This window comes from Mobula hypostoma, chromosome 25 (genome assembly GCF_963921235.1).
Source record: "Mobula hypostoma chromosome 25, sMobHyp1.1, whole genome shotgun sequence".
NCBI lineage: Eukaryota > Metazoa > Chordata > Chondrichthyes > Myliobatiformes > Myliobatidae > Mobula > Mobula hypostoma.
Window position 1 is genome coordinate 29,640,985 of NC_086121.1, and position 23,215 is coordinate 29,664,199.

The window sequence follows — 23,215 nt, forward strand, 5'->3', positions numbered from 1 at the left end:
TAGCTGGAAATTATTTCCAGTCTACTGGATACAAAAACTAAGGATGTTAGCGGTGAGAATAGCCCTCAATAGCTTCTTTCAGATTTTTGTGTGTGTGTGTCAACTATTAATTTAAAAAAAAACAAAAGAGTAAGAAAACACCTGTAAGCAAATGTTTTTATTGACTTATGGCAGTCTGTTTGAATAATATATTTCATCCCCTTGGACTTCAGTTGTTTACCATAATCTGTGAAATAAAACAGATGATTACTTTGATGTGGCAAAGAAATGCAACTCCTTTCCTGAACAATCAGATACTACAAAATTGATTCTGTCACAGATGTTTGTGTCTGCTGTATCTGGAAAATGAAAAACTTGTATTTATTGAGTCAACAGTCCATTTTAGAAACTAGGAGCTAACTCCTCAACCCTAATGAATAATTGCGTGTCCAAAATTTACAAAAACTATAATTATGCCTGGTTTCACTTCTGAACTGTTTTAGCTAAATTATGCTGTGCCTTAATTGCTACCAGCCCACAATCAAGGGTTCTGCTCCTTGTCAGTGACACCTGCTGATTGAGTGTGACTACTGCATTTAGCTGGGTTGCAATGTGAATCAACTGCCACTGTTCAATGACCTAACCAGTGCATAAAGAACAAACACTAAGGGCTGTGAAGCTGTACTTGAGCAGGAACCTGGTTTATGGAAGATTACAGAAAGGAACAGGATAAACAAGACTAAGGGAATCGTATTTAAGTTGAGAAACTTTAATTAGCAATCATTTCGTGCTCAAAGCTGAATAAAAGCAGATATTACCAGAAGTATTCTCTCTACTGGCATGCTGGTTTTTCAAAATGTCGTGAGTATACTATTTTCATAATATATTTCACTGAGTTACAGTACTTAATTTGCACTTTGCTGCCATCGTTTAAAAAGTAGATGGAGCACTGCAGATTTCTGGATTGGATGTAAATTTACCATATTTCAACTTGACTGAACCACACACCCTGATATTCTGCAGACATTTTGTCCATGTTGGAAATGGCATAAAATAAGCAAATGCAATAGTATTTTGCAGGAGATCTGTGCTTTATGTACATGAATGCAGGTTGACTGGACCTTAATGACACAAGTACATTTATCAGGTAATGTTTTAGTACAGACTGGTAAAAGGTTGCAGATTGAAGTTACTTGGGAACACAGTAGATGCACAAAAAAAATCCTGACAACTATTTGCCTATTTTCTATCTACCAAATCTTACAAATCTCAAACATATAACTAACTGCAGAACATGTAATTGAAATGAAATGCACACTACGAAGTTTTTGTTTCTCCTAGCCATCCGTACTTTTTAAACAGCTGCTGGTGAGCTTTGTTATGTGTGGTTTAAAAATCACTTTGGTTGTCTCGAATAGCTGCAGCTTGGTATAGGGTAGTAGGCAAAAATGGAAGTCAGTCCACATTCTCTTTTAGACACTTGACTGGAATTGGATGAAATAAATCGAGGTGAATTAAAGCAGACACAGATGTTTCGTTTTTCATGAATCCAGAACTACTGTATTTGAGCCTCTTACAATGGCTGTTAATTAAGCAGTAATGTACCTCTGAAATCCAGTCATTGAAGGCGGATACACGGGTGAAGATGGTTGGCTTTTTCCAGATGTTGCAACCGAATGTGGAAACAAAGCTGGTGATGCCATGCACTTCCCATCTTTCAGCAGCAACCTGGCAGTTCAAGGGTCCACCTGAATCACCCTGTTTTTAGATAAAGATAAGCTTAAATGTAATCTCCGAACACTCCTGCCATTTTTCCTGTTTACATGTTGGCTGTGGGGCCACTTCATCGCACAAGCTGAAGACAAAGGTAGATTGGTGTGTAGAAACCTATCACTTGAGTTTGATACTTATTTGTGCTTCTTGAGGCTAGTTCCTTGGCAATAAATGCACAAAATCTGGTCATGAAATAGTTATTGATTTGAGGAAAAAAAAACACATCTAGAAATGAGCATTTATATTCTAATTATGGTAAATACACCTTCACATGGGTGGGGATGCAGGGAATAATACAGTACAGTGTCACAAACCTTGTTAGAGCACCAACTTAAAACTAATTTCATCATGTTTATCACTAGCAGGTGAGACAGGATGAATCAAATGACACCCTTCTGTGCCGTAACATTCTTTGACTTGGCAGTAACAGTTTGTTGTCAGTTTGGGGACTATTCTGCATCCTGCCTTAACATTAATTTCACTCCAGTCCCTAGCAATGTTCCTGTTTGATTAACTGTGTAGAGTTCACCAATTTACTCACATTTACCCAGAGCTAAAAGTTACCGAATGTTTACTTTTTGATCCTAGTTGCCCATTGAGCTGTTTTAAAAATCAAGTAGAGTGCATTTTGTGTTCCACTCAGTGTTTTTAACTATATTTTGGAAGTGAGATTTTTTATCTAGGCTCCCACTATTATTTAACAAAAAGCTATTTCTAAAGTGTTCAAACAGTATAATTTCATACTTCAAATTACTTACGTGGCACGCAGAAACAATACCATCTCCTCCAGCACACATCATTATACTTTTCAAAGGTCTCCACCCACCTGGGCTGGAGCATTGTGCATAGTTAAAGGTCGGCACACGAACTTGCTGGAGTTTATCAGCAAAGGGACCGTTTGCTGTATTGAGAATGAAACAAACAAGTGAATTAAAATTTTGGATACGATTGCTCTTCATCATGTTCCAAAACGTTTCCTCTGGATATAGAATGGATGCTCCGATTCTTTAATGGCAATCTTGCCTGTGAGAATTGGCAGTGTATTTTAAAGTGATTATAAAGCTAGCTAGATGTTGTTTGGTATGGTGATGACCCACTCCAATTCATTTCTTTACTAGGTAGGTGAGTCTGAATGTCTGTATTGGCTGTATCATGGCACAGATAATAAGAGCTGCCTTGCAGTTCCTGCAACTTGGCTCTGTAGATTGCAGATTATTCCTGTGACTGAGTGGGCTTCCCCCAAAGAGATGCATGTTTGTAGATAAGTTGGCCATAGTATGCAGATAAGTGCTAGCAAATTGGTTGAAGGGAGGTTGCTCCGTGAGCTGGCATAGACTTGCTTGAAATGGCCTACAATGTTAAAGACTGTAAGATATAGGAGCAGAACTAGGCCATTCTGGCCTATCGAGTCTGCTCTGCCATTCAATCATGGGGTGATATGATTCTTCCAGTCATCCCCACTCCCCTGCCTTCATCCCGTATCATTTGATGATGTAAGGAAATAAGGAGAAAGTGGGGGCTTTTGCTGTATTCATCAGTTGTTTTTGTGAACTGGGCATCACTGACAAGATGGTATCTCTCCCTCCACCCCACACCCTTCCCCCTTTACAGGGTAGAGTCAAAAAAGTACAGCACAGAAACAGGTTCTTCAGCCCATCTAGTCCATGCCAAACCAATTTAAACTGCCCACTCCCATCAACCCGAACTGGGACCATAGCCCTCCATGTCCCTACTATGGGATTTTGCAACTACTGTCTTTGGATGTTGAGTATTTTTTGGAGCTGTGTTCATCCCAGCAAGAGGAATTGATTTCCTAACTGATTCATTGTAAATGGTGGAAAGGCTTTGGACTGGGGGTCGGGGGGGGGGGGTGTTATTTGCTGTAGGATATTCAGCCTCCCAATAGTAACAGGTTCTGCATATTCATTGTGAGGCTCCAGATACTAAGAACCTCAAAAGGGGTCATCTGGATTATCGCCTCATTGGGTTACAAATTGGCAAAAGGCAAATAAACACGAGATTCTGCAGATGCTAGAAATCCAGAGCAACACACAAAATGCTGGAGGAACTGAGGTCAGGCAGCATTGATGGAATTGAAGTTGGCATTTCACCAGGATTGGCAAATAAGATTGATTATGACTAAACTATTGCAGTTAGAAATGGGTTTGGAATGTTGGGCTTTGTCACCAATACTCGGGGAAAGTGGAAGCTGTATGTTTTGGGACAAGCTCCACTGGTGCCAGAAGGAGGCAGTAAATAGGGGTGTAAAACAGCTTTTGCAGAAATGAAATTAAAAGTCACTGGTTAGAATAGAGCACAGACCCTCACAGAGTAATATTGAGTAAGATTGTACTCTGTTCTGACAGGTGAGATTAGCCTCTTAGTTTTTTTTCTCCCAGGGTAGTTTCCACAGTACAGCAAGTTTAGTGTAAATAAATGACCCTGGACCTTAACAGTTGTAAATTATATAAATACTTATCAAAAAATGAACATATTTTTCACAGTGACATTTTGTCACAAATAGTAATCAACTACATACAGTGTGTTGAAAACATTTTTTGCATCACTCACTGTAGAATCTACCCCATCCTGTGATGTAGCAGGGATATCTAAGGGGAAGTAGAGTGCCAGCTTTCGGAAGACAGATCAGATCAATCTGCTTACTTAGGGTCACCGGGCTGGTCAACTTGATGAGTGCAATGTCGTTCCTGTTGAATAAAAGAGTTTACGTATGACCATTTGGCATTTTGGGACCAGGAATTTGAAGATACCAAGTTTAAAAAATGCACAATTTTCCAGTACATGTGTTGGAATTGTGTTGTTTTTAACCTTAAGAGATTTCTCAGGAAATACAATTATCAGGCACATCCTGGTTTTAGAATTTACTGAATTCGAAAATCAATCATCAATGCGTAGAATAGATTGGGAAGAATCCTGCTCTCTGGTTCAGTGTCAACTCCCACCATTATTGAACCATAGCAACACCCACAACATGTCTAGGAACTCAGCAGGTCAGGCAGCTTCTATCAAAATGAATAAGCAGTTGACATTTTGGGCTAAGGCCCTTCAGGACTGGAAAGAAAGGGGGAAGATGCCAGAAATAAAAACAAAAGTGGGGGTTGGGGGAGAGGAGAGGTCATTTGGAAGGTGATAGGTGAAGCCAGGTGGGTGGGAAAGATCAAAGGCTGGAGGAATCTGATAGACGAAGGAGAGTGGACCACAGGAGGAGGGGGACCAGGGAGAAGTAATATTGAACTATGGTTGAGTGTTTGTAAACAAGTATTTAGTGAAATTATTTGCAGCTTAATTGAAGTTGCAGCCTTAGCAGCAGATTCCAAAGTTATTGGACAGTATCCAGTGAGCCTGATGACAAAGCTTTTGTACCTTCTGCGACTGAGTCGGCCCCTTGATCTGAGTTTGAACAATCAAAGTGACTAACTGATGTGAGTTGCAGAATGTCAACCTGCGCTGCCACTGCCGGACCTGAGTGCTTCTAACATTTTATTTTTTAATGTTATGACATCACTGAAATTGGGATCCTGTCATGGTCTGGTCCAGGAAGTCTGTGTTCTGGTTCACGGTCTGGTCCATGGTTCCTTGTTCCGGGGTTTCTGGTTTCCCCAGTTTCTGTTGTGGGCACCTGTTTCTCGTTTTGGGGCTGAGACATAAATACCTCTGCAAACTTGAGATTCCCTGCTGGACTGTTCTGTTTCCCTCCTTGTCTTTCTGCCCCCTTGCCTGACTCTCTGCCTGGATACCTTGCCTGACTCTGCCTGCTCACCTAGCCTGGATACCCCGCCTGTATCACTGAAGTCTTAGCATTGGAGCAAGACCGGAGCCTTGTAGGTCAAGATAAGGAACTGTCTTTCGTTGTGTGGAATTGTCTCTCTGTGTCCACGCCTTCACTAGGTAGGTCTGGCCATTTGCTGCTACCTAGTGTTGGGATCTGTCTCTGTGTCCACGCCTTCGCTAGGTGGGTCTGGCTGTTTGCCGCCACCTTGTGTTGGGATCCGTCTCTTCATGTTCAGTGTTCTGTGTATGAGTCCTGGCCCCACGTCCTGTTCCCAAGGAGGGGTCCCGGCTCTGTGTTCCATGCTCCTGTCTCTTCTAGTCCAAGGCTTCATGCTCCTGAAGGCCCTCGTCCAGTCTGTGCCCAGTCCAGTCCTATCTGAGTCCTGTCCATGTGCCTTTACCTGTCCTTGTGTCTCGCCCTACCCAGGAGTTCCTCACCCAAGCCATGTTCAGTCCTGTAGCCTTGTCTTGTCCTCGCCTAGTTCTGGAGTCCGAGCCTGAGTCAAGTCCCAGGTTCTGGGTCCTTGCCCAGTCTCTGGCTCGGAGTCCATACCCAAGCCTCCGCATTTCAAGACCAAGACCCCAGCCTGCAGGCCTCAAGACCAAGACCCAAGCCTGCCTCCAAGCTCAACCCTCAAGACCAAGACCCCAGCCTCAAGCCTCAAGACCCCAGCCTCCAGTCCTGCAGTCAGGTCATGTCCATGCCTGGTTCTGGCGCCCGAGCCCGAGGCAAGACCCAGGTTCTGGGTCCTTGTCCAGTCTCTGGCTCGGGGTCCAAGCCCTAGTCTGCGTTCTTGTCCCTGCTCCTTGTCTGTATCCTGTCACGTCCCTACTCTAGTCTAGTCCTGTTCTTTGTACTTCAGTGTCTGTGTCTTGCACTTGGGTCCATTCCCAATGCCCCCCATGTGACAGATCAATGTTCATTGAGACCTAATTGCACATCTTCCTTGACAAGATGTTAACTTACCCAGCGAAAAGTATTGAATTCCATTTTTTGTGGACAAAGAATTTCCTTCGGTCAATTCTAATTACAACAGATCCCGCTTCTGGATCCTTGATATTGTGTGCGCCGAGCACTACCCGGCACCTCGGGCAGTCTCTTAAAATAGGAAGAATAAGAACAATGAGTAATGGGTCATCATTTTAATTTTAAGCAGCAAAGAAGGTTGATGAAGGACGCTGGTTTGCAATGCAGGGCAGCACCAACGGAGAAGAGGTTGGAGAGGATGGTGGGGGAGTCTAAGACCAGTGGTCACAGCCTCAGGATACAGGGGTGTGCTTTTAGAATGGAGATGTGGAGGAGTTTCTTTAACCGGAGAATGGTGAACCTGTGGAATTCGTTACCAAGGTCGGCTGTGGAGGCCAAGTCATTGGGTATATTTAAGGCAGAGTTTGATATATTCTCGATTAGTCAGGGCATGAAGGAATATGGGAGGAAGCGGGAGACTGGTGCTGAAAGGGAGAATGGATCAGCCGTGATCAAATGGAGCAGAGCAGGTGGGCCAAAAGGCTTAATTCTGTTCATATAATATATGGTAATAAGTTTGGGATCCTGATTCCTATAGTTTGTAGTGGGGGAGGGGTAGTGAAGGAATACTTTAGAATTAGGTCTGCTGAAAAAATGAGACTGCAGTCGGCTGGGTTTTACCTACCCCCTCTGTTCTCATTTCCCCCTATGAGCCTACATCTGATATCCTAATGGAAATTATTATTCTACTCTTCCCCTGATTACCTCCTTTTCACCATTTCATGATCATTCTAGATGTGACATAATCATACTGTGTTGAGGGTATTATGGGTGGAGGCACATTTAATTAGAGGATGCAAAATTGAGGTGCAGCAGTGTTGAAAAAAATCAAGATATCAATGAGCAGAGAACTGGTGAATTACTAGTCTCAGTCAATCATTCAGTTAATTTGTGTCATCGAATAACTCACGTGAAGCAGTGGGCAGCAGTCAGTATCCAGTTGTCAGCAATAAGGGATCCTCCACAAGCGTGCTCCCAGTAGCCATATTCTTGATTTTGGAGAGAGACCTCAGTGAGGATGGAACAAGAAAAACATAATTAAGATGCTGGATATGAAGTTAAACACAGACCTGTCCGTTGTCTGTAAGGTTAGAAAGCCAAAACTATGAAATTTTCTCATAAGCATTTCCTCCTTGTGAAGGTAGACTTGCTTTCATTTTGGGCTAGTGAGTTTCAAGGTGACTGTTGTGGAAGAAGAGGTGAGGTTGTGATATTGTAAGGCCAAAAGAAATTGGAACAGGAGTAGGCCTTCAATCCCTCAAACCTGCTTCATCATTCAACTTGTGTATATTTCCCACACTCTCCACATAACCTTTGATTCCTTTACTGATTTGAAAATCACCCTCTGTTCAAAAAGAAAGCCTCTCTGCAATTTTCTGGAGCAAGAAATTAGAAAATGCACAGCCCTTTGCAAAAGGAATTCATCCTCATCTGCCTTAAATGGGAGGTACCTTGCTTTAAGGCTAAGCCCCTAGCTCACAGTCTCTTCCCAAGAGGGGGAAGCATACTCCTCATGTTTAGCCTGTGAGATCATAAGACCATCAGATATAGGAACAGAAGTAGGCCATTCAGCCCATCGAGTCTGATCCACCATTCAATAATGGGCTGATCCAATTCTTCCAGTCATCCCCATTCCCCTGCCTTCTCCCCATACCCTTTGATGCCCAGGCTAATCAAGAACCTATCTATCCCTGCTTTAAATGCACCAAATGCCTCCACAGCCACTTGTGGCAACAAATTCCACAGGTTTACCATCCTCTGACTAATTTCTCTGCATTTCTTTTCTAAATGGACATCCTTCAATCCTAAAGTTGTGCCCTCTTGTCCTAGAATCCCCTACCATGGGAAATAACTGCCCTACCTAATCTGTTCAGGCATTTTAACATTTGGAATGTTTCTATGAGATCCTCCCCTCATTCTCCTGAACTCCAGGGAATACAGCCCAAGGGCAGCCAGACATTCCTCATATGATAACCCTTTCATTCCTGGAACCATTCTTGTAAATCTTCTCTGAACCCTCTTCCCTTGTCAGTGTATCCTTTCTAAAATATGGAGCCCAAAACTGCACACAATACTTAAGTGTGGTCTCACGAGTGTTTTACAGAGCCTCAACATCACATCCCTGCTCTTATATCCTATACCTCTAGAAATGAATGCCAACATTGCATTCACCTTCTTCACCACCGACTCAACCTGCAGGTTAACCTTTAGGATATCTTGCACAAGGACTCGCAAGTCCCTTTGCACCTCTGCATTTTGAATTCTTTTCCCATCTAAATCCTATAATAGTCTGCCTGTTTATTTCTTCCACCAAAGTGCATACATGTTCCAACATTGTATTTCATTTGCCACTTGTTTGCCCATTCCCCTAAACTATCTATATCTCTCTGCAGGCTCTCAGTTTCCTCAACACTACCCACTATTCCACCTATCTTTGTATCATTGGCAAATTTAGCTGCAAATCCATTAATTCCATCGTCCAAATCATTGACATACATCGTAAAAAGCAGCGGTCCCAACACCAGCCCTTGTGGAACTCCACTGTCAGCCAGCCAGAATAGGATCCCTTTATTCTCACTATCTGTTTTCTGCCGATCAGCCAATGCTCCACCCATGCTAGTAACTTCCCTGTAGTTCCATGGGCTTCCACCTTGCTAAGCAGCCTCATGTGCGGCACCTTGTCAAAGGCCTTCTGAAAACCAAGTACATCACATCTACTGCATTTCCTTGGTCTACTCTGCTTGTAATTTCCTCAAACAATTGCAGTAGGTCAGTCAGGCAGGATTTTCCTTTCAAGAAACCATACTGGATTTGGCCTGTCATGTGCCTTCAGGTATGCCATAATCTCATCCCAAACAATCGATTCCAACAACTTCCCAACCACTGATGTCAGGCTAACAGGCCTATAGTTTCCTTTCTGCTGCCTCCCATCCTTCTTAAAAAGTGGAGTAACATTTGCAATTTTCCAGTCATCCGGTACAATGCCAGAATCTATCGATTCTTGAAAACTCAAATGTTAATGCCTCCGCAATCTCTCCAGCTAATTCCTTCAGAACCCAAGGGTGCATTCCATCAGGTCCAGGAGATTTATCCACCCTCAGACCATTAAGCTTCCTGAGCACCTTCTCAGTCATAATTTTCACTGCACAAACTTCACTTCCCTGATGCTCTTGAATGTCTGGTATACTACAGATGTCTTCCACTGTGAAGACTGATGCAAAATACACATTCAGTTCCTCTGCCATCTCTACAGTATCTCCAGTGTCATTTTCTATTGGTCCTATATCTACCCTCGACTCTCTTTTACCCTTTATATTCTTAAAAAAGCTTTTAGTATCTTCTTTGATATTAGTCGCCAGCTTCCTCTCATACTTCATTTCCTTCTGCAAGTTTTTAAAAGCTTCCCAGTCCTCTATCTTCCAACTAGCTTTGGCTTCCTTGTATGCCCTCGCTTTTGCTTTTACTTTGGCTCTGACTTCACTTGTCAGCCATGGTAGTGTCCTCCTTCCATTTGAAATTTTTTTCTTGTTTGAAATGTATCTGTCTTGCACTTCCCTCTTTTTTTTGCAGGAACTCTAGCCATTGCTGCTCTGCTGTCCTTCCTGCTAGTGTCCCTTTCCAGTCAACTTTGGCCAGTTCCCCACTCAAGCCATTGTAATTTCCACTGAAATACCAACACATTGGAATTTAGTTTCTCCTTCTCAAATTTCAAAGTGAGGCCTTTCGTAAGATTTCCTCTGCCTTTCACCATTGAACCTCCAATGTATTGTCCTTTGCTCAATCCCTCTACCTTCCATATGACCTGATTTTAGGACAAGCTATGGATGAGTTCAGGCTGATTTTAACAGTATTCTTCATGTCTCCACTAGACACTTGGATCATCTTCATGAGTAATCCTTCTAGAAGAAAACTGTTATCTATGATGTACACTTGTCACTACTTCTACAGCCACTTTGACAGAGAATTATGTCCCACTTATTTAGTGGTTTGGCAATACATTGATGAGCTGCTGCTTTGCACAGCAGAGAAACTGAGCTGGTGATGTGTGGGTGAAACAGTTCTTATTCTCTTGCATCAATATTTGCCATTGCTGAGTGTTCCAGCATCAGTGTATCAGTGTCACTGTTAGCCAGACGTCAGTCAAAATGGTGTCTACAAAACCAGAATGGAAGCTGTGGCTCTGGCAAAAGTCACATCATGTGTGATGGATGGAAGCAGCTGGGCTAATGCTCGAGGTGTTTGCCATGGACTGACCAGGTTTATATCCGCTATAAGAGTAAGTAACTGCAACTACTGTAACTGAAATCATGGAAAGTTTCAGCTGATCATCTGCCATTTGTGTAGGGATATTTGCAGTTCACCTTTCATGTCAATTCAAGATTGCTTATTGCCATTCTTCAGTACTCAAGTATAAAAAAAACAAAATGATTGTTACTCTGGATCCAATACAGCATTTAAAAAAAAATACTACAATCAGCATAAAGAACACAATTTTTAAAAATAAGTAAACTGTGCAAATATATACATCAACTGTCTGTACATAACATGATGCTAGATGATATGTAGATAGTGGTGGTGGAGTGGGTTAATGGGTGGCGATGTTGATTAGCCCTGATGACTTGGGGGAAGTAACTGGTTTTGAGTCTAGAACGAGCTTTCATCTGAAAGTTAAGAAGAATTCAAAAACGTTTCAAGCTACAGAGTAAGGCTTGGGCTAGAGAGAACCAAGGAGTTGTCTGGTAGGGTAGATGTGAAGGAAGTCTGAATGATAAGGGGTGTTAATGCTCACTAGGAGAGGTGGGGAAGGCTTGCTCATCATGGTTGCTCAAATGTGGAGGAGAGGAATGAAGACAAAAGAAACTACAAAAATAATGCTGCGACTGTGACACAGAGTGCAGAATGCACCGAAAATCTGAAGTAATCAGGAATGCTGGAAGTACTTGGGTCTATAGTGGGAGAAACACCGAGTTAATGATAGAGGTGGATGGTCTTTGATCAAGACCATCCAGTCCTCACTTAAATGGAAAGGCTGGTTGTCTGAAGTGTGTTGAACTCTGCCCTATCTTGAGGGCCGTAACATGCTTATGTGGAAGGTGATGAACAGTTCCTTAGGATTGCTTTAGACATCAGTGGAACACCAAACAGAGTTGAAGTGGGATGGAGAATTAAAGTGACAAGCAATTGGAAACTTAGGGCCACCCTTGCAGAATAGAAGGAGTTATGTTGCAAAGCAGACATCCAGTCTGTATTTGGGTTCTCCACCAAAGGGAAGACTGCGCCATGAGCAATGAACACAGTGTTGTTAGATTGCAAAGAATGCTTGGGTTTCTGGAAAAGGTAAAAGGTAGTGGCTGAGTCTCCTGCAGTTGTATGGGGAGGTGCTGTGAAAATTGGAATGCGTGTTGGTGGAGAGGAAAGAGTGACCAACAGAGGTGCAGGGGGAATTGTCCCATTTGGAATACCGAAAGGGGAGAAGAAGGGCTGTTGCCCTGTAGTGGGTTCCCTTTGAAGTTGACCGGGGGAGGGTGACATGCTCAATATGAAGATTAAGGCAAAGGGGAGTCATCTCACAAACAGTGGTATAGAACCTCTCAATATCAAGATAGAGCCATAAAAACAGGAGAATAGGAGGGAGTCCTTATGGGAAGCAGAGTGGAGGGAGGTACAGTTACAAAAGCTGTGGAACTCTAACTTATGATTCCTTAATGGACAGTTCTGATGAAAGGTCTTCAACATGATACATTAACTCTGCCTACAGATGATGTGAGTGTTGCCAGCATTTCCTATATACACCACCTCCCATGTATCTCCCTCATTTAGCCTCTTCAGACAGGGAACAGGAAGGACATTTTCTTAATTCCTATTTTCAAATGATAGATATACAGAGAGAGAGCCACCATTTCTTAACAGTCATCATTTGCGCCCTGAATAGGGTAGCTCTCAAGCCATTTCAAATAAACCACATGATGGACCTGAGGTCACAAATTTCCTCTGCAATATGACTGGGTAAGTAAAACATTGGTGAATCATACTGTAGGTGTTGTGTCATGGTCACTATTATTGATGTTAGATTTTTTTGAATTCCAGATATATTTAATTACTTGAATTTAAATTCTGCTGGTGTGATTTAACCCCACACCCCAAGATGAACTTGAGGTCCCTGTAAACTCATTGATTAAATTAATTACTGTACTATTGTGCTGAGGGGGCTTTTAAAGTCATCCTAATTTGGGTTCAATATATTGGAATTCTTGACTTAATGGCAATAGCTGTATTCCCAAAGATACCACAATGAAATAGAAACTTATATAGCCTTTCATAAAATATTGACATGGGAAATATATTTGGCTTGGTTAATACGATTCAAGTGTTACAGACAAATATAAAGGAATATTTAACGTTTGAGCTCTTTCCCCTTGGATGATAGAAATGTTTCCCTGTAGGGAACCATTGATTTGATGACCTGTAATAGTCCTTAGTCGCCACCAGATGGTGCCGTTACTCTTCTACGAATATACTTGCACTTATATGCGGTAGCAACAGAATTACACTATCACTGAATAATAGTAGGGACCATTCAGTTTATTACATGCTTATCTCCCCAACATAAGGGCAATCCAATTGGATCCATTTCCAGTCCTGCAAATTAAAATAGTTTTCGAGTTCCCTTTTGAACACTACAATTGAATCTGCCTCCACTACAATCCTAAAGCAGCGAGTTGCAAAACCCTTAAACCAACCCTGTGTAAAAGGAAAAAGATTCCTCATTTCATTGCTGACTCTTTAGCCAGTCAGCTTCATTCTGGTTATCATCACTTGGCTAACGAGAACAATTTGCTTAGATCTGCTGTTTCAGTCCTCAGCAGGGCTTTAAATATCTCTATCAAATCCCCTCACAAACCAGAGCTCCTCTAGACAGTATACACTTGTGTCTCACCTTCAACTATCTGAAATGCTACAAAGTGATTCAAGGGAGGGATACTGAATAAAACTAAAGACCCTATCAAGCAAGAAAGGGTGAAAGTAGGAACTTCTATAGAGCATAAAAGATTAAACCCAGTGGAGTGGAGAGATTTGAGGAAGGAATTCGAGAGACAAGGACCAGGCTACCAAATAAGATGGGGACTAGTCCTCAAAACACTCGGCAGGTCAGGCTGCTCCTTTGTGGAAAGAAATAGAGTTAATGTTTTCAGTCAACGAACTTTTATCAGGCTCGTTCCAAGAGGATTGCAACTGAAATTGCACTCTGCAGTTTGATCCACCAAATTCCCTCCAGCTATTCAGCTTTTCTCAAATCACTGTTATTCCTTAGCAAATGGAGGGGATTTACTAGGAGGCAGAGAGAGATGAGAAAAGAGAGCTTGGGGGCTTGTGTCCGAAATGTGAGGCTGAAGAAAGGTTCAGGGAGAAGAATTAGAATGCATGGACTGTGTGGTAGATTTGTCCAAAAGTGCTGAAGCCTGGAGAATTTGAATAGGCTTCATTGACATCTAGTGGCAAACGTCCAAGAGGAATAGATTCTGTGGATTTTTTTTTTAAGCCATTTTACCAGATGTTGCGATTCTGCTACTGGAGAAATCCGAGGATCTCCATCATACAAAATGGAGTGAGCAGGAGCAGATCCTATCGTTTGGATATTCCAGATTCCTTCCGGTGTTGTACAGTCACAGTTCCCATCACTTGATGAAAACACACCTGTATTATTTGGTCATTTTATCAAGGGGCCCATATACTTGTCTTAGAGATAAGGCAACAAGGCTGATTCATGGGTGAAGGAGTCGTCTTATGCTTCAAGTCCAATGAAGCCCATGCCCCAAACCTTTACAGTTTCTTTACAAGTTCTTTACAGGATGCACACAAAGCCTTGACTGGGGAGTTTAAAAGGAGAGGCGATTTTTTTTTTCTCAAGGGATCATGAGCCTGGAATTCTCTATCCCTATTTATTCAGTTGTTGAAAGTATTCAAGTTAAAGATTAATATGTCATTAAATCACAATAGGTATGAGGATACTTCAGCAAAGTGGTAGCAGTGTCACGTTAAAGAGAGGGGCAGGCTCAAGATCCGGAATTCCCTATTTCACTCACCAATTTTCTTGGCCTGCACAATTTTAATTGGTAAACTGATTGCTGTAATAGGAAATGGCGTGAAATGACTGCAAACTAAGTTTACATGGAAACAGCAGCTAATTCTAAAATGTAGGACACTCCCACCTATAAAGAAATGACCAAAAATGTAAATCTTCTGAAATTCCAAACAAGCCACTAGTTCTCCCGTATTTATTCTGCTAGCGTCAGCCTCAGTACAATTAATAACACCATAAGACACAGAAGCAGCATTAAGCCATTCAGCCCATCAAGTCTGCTCCATGGTTGATTAATTAGCCCTCTCAACCCCATTCTCCTGCTTTCTTTCCATAACCTTTGACACCCTGATTAGTCAAGAACCTATCAACCCAATGACTTGCCCTCCGTAATCATCTGTGGCAATGAATTCCACATCTTCACCACCCTCTGGCTAAAGAAATTCCTTCTTATTTCTGTTCTGAAGAGTTGTCCTTCTATTCTGAGGCTATGCCTCCTGGTCCTAGACTCGCCTACTAAAAGAAACATCTTCTCCAAGTCCACTCTTTCAATATTTGAAGGTTTCAGTGAGATTCCCCAATGTTAATATCCATTCTAAAGCTGAGTGAAACATTATTTGCCCTTCATAAATCCACATTGACTCGGCCCAATCCTGCTATTATTTTGCAAGTGTCCCATCACCACTGACAGAATTTTCCTTCCTTTCTGCCTTCCACTCCTTTCATATATAGTGGGATCACTTTCGCTGTCTTCTGGTCTCAGAGCCATTGTAGAATTGATGCGATTTTGGAAGATGGCAGTCATCTCATCCGTTATCTTCAAGTCTGATCCTAGGGATTTATTGGCTTTCAGCCCCATTATTTGCTCCAATGTTAATTTCTGCGAGTTCCACTAAACTCAAGGTTCTCAATAATTCCAGGAGATTTTAATTTTCCATTATAAAAAAAAAGGCACAAAAAGGCAGTGATTTCTTTATTCCTCAATATAATGTTTCCAGTCGCAGTCATTGGGGAAGTATATTAACTTCAGCTCATTTGTTCCAATTTCTCACTCCCTCGTATTCTATTCCCAAGGCTCATCAATGCCTTGGGTATCTTTTGCTCAATTCTGATTATTTTTGAATCTTCAAACTTACATTTTTGGGGAGCCAATATTGCAACTATTTTGCTTTGATGTAACACGGCTAACTTCTCCTGGCAGTAACTTAATCAGTAGTGTTACAGAATGTGAAGAAGTTGGATCACTTCCATCCATCTGCTAATGCAGACTTGAATGTAGAAAATAAAAGATGGTCTTGCAAGAAAAGGAGCCACGTTCTATAAAGGAATTTAGGAAAGATGCCAAAGATATTTATTTCCCCAGAAACAGGAATTCAGTCGCAGATTTGTGAAGGTGTGTGGCAGAGATGTTACTGGTGGAAGCCAATCAAGGACATGAAGAAAGGAATTGATGGTTACTTTAAAATTAGATGACATTGCTCAGGAATAAACTAGAACCAAGCAATGACGTGCAGTGTGAATTGGTCAGCCAAATGAGATGATTCCAGTAACTTAAATCCTAAACTAAATTTTGGTGAGCTGTATTGGAAACTATAGAGCCATTCTTTAGTGGGGACTAATCTAAGTTGAAATATATTGAGACTGCTCGGTTATGTCAGGTCCTAATAAAGTATAGTTGGCTTCTAGTCTTGAGCATCTGTGGGAAATGTTGTCTATAACTTTCACAGAAGTATCATATGGAAGTGATTATGATGTGAAAGGGCTTCCTAAATAAAAGAATGAAGTTTGTACACATTAAATACAACTGTTTGAAAATTCTAATTTCCCAGTAAACATTCCCAGGGACAATATCCTCTGTTGATCTCGAAGTACAGATTAGTGGGTGTAGTAGTTTCTGCATTCATATTTGAAACTCTGAACAGTTCTGTGCTCCACTGCCAGACTACATCATGAGAATCATGCCAATCTGACTACATTTGGCTGGAATTCCACCACCTCACTTGCTGACATACTTTTAAATTTGGAGGAAGTTATTTTTTTGGGATGAGCTTGGTGGGCACCATTGACAAGTTGGGCTGAAGGGCCTGTTTCATGCTACTCCATGACTCTACGACTTTAAGCATTTGGATGTCTTACCTGCCAAGGCCAACTGTGAGGTACAGCTTCTACGCCGCCCACAACCTTGGGATTCAGAGGTGGAATCCTTTGGACACCACATCCATAGGCTGCAAGGTAAATGGCAGTTCAGTCCACCTTTTGGATTAAATTTTTTTTTCATACATTCACCCTCTACATTCATACTAATTAATCAAAACTTGAGTTCTCTTTTTTTAAATTGATACAATTGAACAGTTTTAATTAGGTCACTCAGATGCAGTGTTCCATCAAAATTGCAACACATAGTGTCTTTGTTATGCCCTAAGCACAGTTGGTGCTTATGCAAAGCTCACACATCATAGTTGAACATTTTCTTGACCATTATATGGATATTTAGTTATTACATCTTGAACAACTTGAGCTGAGACTCCTACTTCTGATCAGAACAAGAGATTCTTTCGATTCAATCAATCAACCAATCAATATCACATCCCACCTAAAACCAATTGTCGTCAACAGACCTGTAGCCTCAGTTCTTTTGTTGACCATCTGCATGCACAAGCCTCTCCCCAGTACCTCCCCTACTGTTGAAAGTATCATAGCTTTTATATCTTTTTCATCTTGTAGGGCTTGTTTATCTGGAGCCAATGGGTTAATGAGCTCTTCCCTACTGTATATCTGTACTGGAATAGATGTTACTACAAAGACAGTCACCACCTTGTGACTTCATTGTCTTCAGGAGAGCATACCAGTGAGATGTTTGTTATTGTTGTACTCGCACCACATCTGGCTTGTTTAATGGTACAGGACATTTGTTCTGCTACAACATGCTTTTTATGTCAAGTGCCATAAACAAAACTCTGAATATAGTATATTCTATAATGCCCTCTTGGTATTTGACAGCTATCCCAGTCATACCACTACACAATGTTGTCCTGTTTCATCTGCCCTACTGTGGTGATCAGTGTGGAAGAATCCAGGCACGTACCAACTTCGAATACCCCTCTTTTTTTTTTTAAGGATATTGGAGAGCTTTTCTTAATGTTCCTCACAAATCTTCTTACTGCCCAATATGGTGGTCATTATCATCGGTCAAGCCATTCCTTCAACGCCTGTCTTGTTCCTGTATCCTTCTTTCTGATGTTTACGTGAGAGGTGAATGATTTCCTCCTCCAACCCATTCCTCCATCATCTGAATGTGTCTGATGTTTTATGAGAGAGGTGAAAAATCTCCCCTCTCCAACCCATTCCTCAATTATCTGAATCTGTGTCTCTGATGTTAACAAGAGAGGTGTAAGATCTCCCCTCTCTAACCCATTCCTCTGTCATCTGAATCCATCTCTTTGAAGTTTATGAGAAAGGTGAAAGATCTCCCTCATCAAATCCATTCCTCTATATATCGAGTTCTGCTTCATTGGCTGAAGATATGTCTTCAAGCTCTTACAGCTTTGAATTTGAGACATTCTAATTTTGCCAGAATTTACTTTCTTGCATACCTTTCTAGTTGGATGTGAATTGTTCAATGGGAGGACTTTTCAAATCAATAGTACTCACCAGAACATTTATTTTGCCCTTGGAGTGGCTCTAGCAAACCCTGAAAATACACCAAATATTCTAGGAGTTCAATCACCCTCTGCATCTACATAAACTAGATTAAATCCCAGATAGATTGTTTCTCAGTTTATTTGACAATTTAAGGAGAAGCCACCCGATATAGAGTTCTGAGATGACTTAAAACCACAACCTGTGCAATAATACTTATAACATTTCATTGGTCACTAGGTAACTAATTCTATGGTTACATCTAAGGGGTGATGATTTTTTTTCCATGAATGTAGTATCATTTAGTTGTTAAGTCATGACAAGACCCCAGCATTGGTCTGTATCCAATCATCACAAAATACTGTTTTGATTCAAGTACTGTAATTAATAGTATATCCCCCTCCAAAGATTGTTTATACGCAATGTTATTTGTAGCCACATTCCCTCTGCTGACCATTTCATGTGGAACCAACAGGTCAATTCTTGTGTATCTCCATCTGTATTGCCATAGACACTTCAACAAAGACAGCTACAATCTTATAATCCTATATCCAACGCGACACTACTTTTGACACCGTGACCTCCCGCTCCAGTTTCTGTTTGTAAGCCGGGAGGAGGAGTACTGCCTGATGGTCCGAATTTCCGAAGTGAGGTCGTGGGACGGAACGGTAGGCATCCTTGACTGCTGTGTAGCGGTGGTCAAGTATACTCGGGCCTCTAGTGGGGCAGGAGACATGTTGGTATAACTCTGGCAGCACCTTTCTGAGGTTGGCCTGGTTAAAGTCCCCGCCTGTAATGAGCAAAGCCTCTGGATACCTGGTCTCAAGTTCACTGATGTTGGCATACAGTATGTTCAGACAACACTCCATGCCCGCCTGGGGGGAATGTAGACCGCTGTCAGTATGACCGAGGTGAATTCCCGTTGCGGATAGTCGGGACGACACTTCACTGACAGGTGTTCCAGGTCCGGGCTGCAGGAGCTTGTCAGTGCCACTGTGTCTGAGCACCACGCAGTGTTGATCAGTAGGCAGACACCACCTCCCCTCGTCTTGCCCAAAGACGCTGTGCGGTCCATCGGATGGATTGAAAATCCCTCTGGTCGGATGGCACAGTCGGGTGGCAGGGGAGAGCCAGGTCTCGGTGAAACAGAATACACAGCAGTTCTGCATCTCCCTGCAGTAGGTGAGTCTCCCTTTAAGATCACCCACCTTGTTCTCTATGGCTTGCACATTAGCTAGGAGGATGGTGGGCATAGGGGCCCTGAAGCCCCTCAGCTTCAATCTGACCAGCAGCCCAGCTCTTTTCCCACGCTTCCTCGGTAAATAGTGCATCTTTCCAGGTTTCCATCGATGCAGTGTGTTGTTGTCAGCTCTTTGAGGTTGGTGGAATCGATCAGCGGGTCGCGTCGTCGTGTGCTCCGGGTCGGGCCGAGTAATGGGAGAGGCTCCGCTGCCACTTCCAGCTGTCGGGGGCCCGGGCTGTCGATTGGGTCAGGCCCCGAAGCCGACACTTAATCCCGGATGGCCGGGCTCCTGGTTGAAACAAGTCCTTAAGCTAAGTCACGGTTGCGGAGGCCTCCGCTCCAGCCGAGCCTCGGGCTCGATTTCCGAGGTTGGCGGCAGAGGCCTCACTTCCGGTAGCTGTGGATGGCCACCAGCGGGGCTTTACAGTGGTCGCTCCGGGGAAGCGTCTGGGGCACCTTGAGGTCTCCGCCGTCACTCCTGTGTGGTTGTTTGCTGCGGAGAGCTGCTGGTCGGAATGGGCCGTGTCTCCAAGCGCTCCGGCACGGTGGAAGACCGCGGGTCTCCGGGAACGTGGTGGGCCTCGCTGGTCGGGTCCGGAGTTTAAGAAGCAATTCTGGCGCGGTGGTCTCCGGCTGGGTCAGTAGCTTCACCAGGGTGTTGTTGATCTTGATCTTGCTAGATTGAAGGTTTAGAAGGGTTTCTCGGGTATAGGATAGTGGAGAGGGCAATTTGCTTGGGAGAGCCTGCGCAAAGTCACCAGTTACCGGCGCCATCTTTCTTTTCTTACTTTTGGAACTGAAATTCATGAAAATGGGTCCACAGCCACAGCTGATCCAGGAGCCCGTTAGTTGCAGGCCACAGCCTCAGTTCAGCACAGAGATGAGTAAATCTGGCGGAGCAGTAAGCTGACCACCGGCCCATCCCTTGCCTCTGACCCTGACACCCTGACCTTTTCAAACTGGCCCGGTGCTTAAATCAGCCAAATCTCGGGTCTTTCCTGGCACTGCTGCATCACTGGAGGTTAGGAGTGAATCTGGGTCGCTCACTGGAGGTTAGGAGTGAATCGGGGTCGCTCACTGGAGGTTAGGAGTGAATCGGGGTCGCTAAAGCTGAGAGACAGCTGGACTACTTGCTGCCTCATTGAGCCACACCGTCAACTTCGCTATTCTTCTCAAACTAATTTATACACTTGCTGAAGACTGAAGCTGTGGAATCTGACGTGCAAAGTCTGTTTCCTTGGGATAGGGGCCACTTTTCCATTGTTTCTTGCCTCAGGATGTAAAAGAAAATTGGAAACCACTTCTATTTTAAAAGTCAAGACAGCACTCACCATATAGTCTCCACTCATCCCATCCCTATCTTGGTTCTGGGTTCCCCTCACTGAGAATTGTGACCATGTTCTAAGATGCATCCTGACCTACAAATTCCAGCATTTTCTATTTCTAATTCAGATTTCCCATAACTGGAGTTATTATTTGCATTTTCATTGTTGAGTTCCCCCCTTCCATTGAACAGTCTGCTGGCAGGCACGTCCTGAATTTATTTTCTGCTTGCAAGAGTCTCCAGGTCAATAGCATTGGTATTCCCCACGAAAGAGTCAATACTTGGAGGTGAAGAGAAAGCAAGAGAGAACAAGCAAGGCAAGAAAAGTACCAAACTTTGAGTTATCTTACCACCAGCCAGGAGGAACGCAGCAACCACAAGCGAGATCATCTCTCTACCAGTGATGCATGAAGCTGTCTGGAGCAGAATTTATAAAGAGCCTGTTGTCTCTTATCTGACAGCTTATTAATCTAGGTGTCAAATTAACCTTTAGAGGAGAAAGGACAGTAGCGTATATGGGAGAGAGGCAGGTGGTCCCTGAATCTTTAGCAGCTGCTCAAAGTTACACCAGGTTTCATTGACACTGGTGACCTTTTACAACTGAGAAATACTTTTACAACTGAGACAAGGTCAATGATGTTGGATAACAGGGATGAGGAGGAGTGGAGAGGTCACTTGGTTCAAAAGGTTCAAAGGTTTATTAATTCTTGAAGTATAGATTCCCCAAATCCCTCCTCCCGCACAAAAATGAACAAAAATGGAACATGCACATCGACCCCTAAATTCCCCTCCCCTGCACACAAAAAAAGAGAAAGATTGGGTAAGAAAAAAAACAATATTAAAAAAAACGATAAGACTGTAAAAATAGTCTACAGTCCAAGTCCACGTCCAAGTTGCAGAAAACCTGGGTAACACTCCCTGAGCACAGTGGTTGGCTTTTCCCCTTCTGGCAGCAAGCTATTCCACCAGTGATCAAAAGGCATTTTCTCCTCTCTGTAGCAGAGTGATCTCATCAGTGATCAAAAGACAGTCTCCCCTCTCCGGCAGCAGAGCAATCTCACCGGCGATTGCTACCTGAACTTCCAATGTATTAGCCTCAGAGCCATTCTGGATCCTGATATCTTTGATCCACAGACTTCCTCCACATGTACAAGAAACTGTGTGAACCCTCAAATTCATCAAGGTTCCTTTGCTGGATAGGACTTCTTCTAGGTGGAGATGAGTCCATGGTCAGATCAGCCATGATCTTAATGAATGCCAGAGCAGGCTCGAAAGGCCAGATGGCCGACTCCTACTCCTATTGTTTATGTTACGTTCTATGTTCTTTGTATCTGCCCTATCTACATTATAAGAATGGTTGGCTACCATAGTCTTGGTTATGTTCTAATTATTCTGTAAAAAGAACTTAATTGCCACTTGAAACCTGTAATACATCTTATCCTGTGTTTTCAGAATTTTTTTCTGCTAACCCGATCCAAATGGTTTCTGGAAATGGGATTGGAATTGGTTTATTATCATGGCAAGTAAAGTAAAAAGATGGTCTTGCATACTATTCACACAGATCAATTCATGCTGTGCAGGCTGGTTGTTAAAGCAGAGGTTTTTAGTGTCTTGATTCGTCAGGGTGTCAAAGGTTACGGGGAGAAAGCAAGAGAATGAGGTTGCAAGGGATAATAAATCAGCCATGATGGAAGAGTAGAGCAGACTCAATGGGTCAAATAGCCTAATCCTGCTCCTATGTGTTATGGTTTGATTATACTGTGCATTGAAACCATACGAGTTAAAACAATAACAAGATGCAGAACAAAGTGGAACAGCTACAGAAGTGCAGGTAGACAATAAGGTGCAAGATCATAGCAAGGTGGATAGTGAAGTCAAGAGTCCATCTATTGTATCAGGGAGCCATTCAGTAATCTTATAACAGCAGAATAGGAGTTGCTTTACTAAGGCAGGAAAGTATACAGAGTCTATGGAGGGGAGGCTGGTATTTGTGATCTGATGAGCTGCGTACGCAACTCTCTGCATTTGAATGTTACTTTAACGTTTGCCTCTGGTACCTGACCCAAAGTTTTTAGTATCGCCTTATAGCACACAAGGAGATCCTTCAGCCTATCAAGTCTCTGCAATCTCTCCAAGCAGTCCTATTTCCCCATTAATTTTCCCTGTAACCGATACTTCCCATATCCCCACCAATTTGTCCCGGATTCCACCTCTCAATTATGCACACTATAAAGTAACCAATTAACCTACTATCTAGCATGAAAAAAAAATCCCCCCCGTCTCTATTCCCCACTCTGACCTTTTACCTCACCTGCTTTACGTCCCCTCCTTCTTTCCTTTCTCCTATGGTCCACTCTC

The 23,215-nt window shown here is 42.8% G+C and overlaps 2 protein-coding genes across 3 annotated transcripts in view; one reads left to right on the forward strand and one right to left on the reverse strand.

Moving 5' to 3' along the window:
* Positions 1 to 148: 148 nt before the first annotated feature.
* On the reverse strand, positions 149 to 21,247 carry LOC134337880 (chymotrypsin-like elastase family member 2A). The gene is made up of 8 exons (XM_063033194.1): positions 21,208 to 21,247; positions 16,788 to 16,876; positions 7,482 to 7,579; positions 6,512 to 6,643; positions 4,324 to 4,460; positions 2,511 to 2,653; positions 1,585 to 1,737; positions 149 to 226 (listed from the first exon to the last, which is right to left on the reverse strand). Exons 1-8 carry the CDS (start codon positions 21,245 to 21,247, stop codon positions 209 to 211), a joined length of 810 nt encoding a protein of 269 aa, XP_062889264.1. The 3' UTR covers positions 149 to 208.
* Positions 385 to 23,215, forward strand: part of LOC134337878 (chymotrypsin-like elastase family member 2A) — a 72,029-nt gene continuing 49,198 nt past the window's right edge. For both annotated transcript variants that reach the window (XM_063033188.1, XM_063033190.1), the window contains exon 1: positions 385 to 840. The gene's annotated coding sequence lies outside the window, so the exon portion shown is untranslated. The remainder of the gene's footprint in view (positions 841 to 23,215) is intronic.

Bases quoted from the DNA above. Each gene is read 5' to 3' on its own strand.
- LOC134337880 (XM_063033194.1), bottom strand. From the start codon at position 21,247: ATGATCTCGCTTGTGGTTGCTGCGTTCCTCCTGGCTGGTG. The intron at 4,461-6,511 runs GTAAGTTAACAT...TTTATTCAACAG, and splicing joins AATTCAATACTTTTCGCTGG to GAACGACATTGCACTCATCA. The intron at 1,738-2,510 runs GTAAGTAATTTG...ATCTAAAAACAG, and splicing joins GTATTGTTTCTGCGTGCCAC to GGTGATTCAGGTGGACCCTT.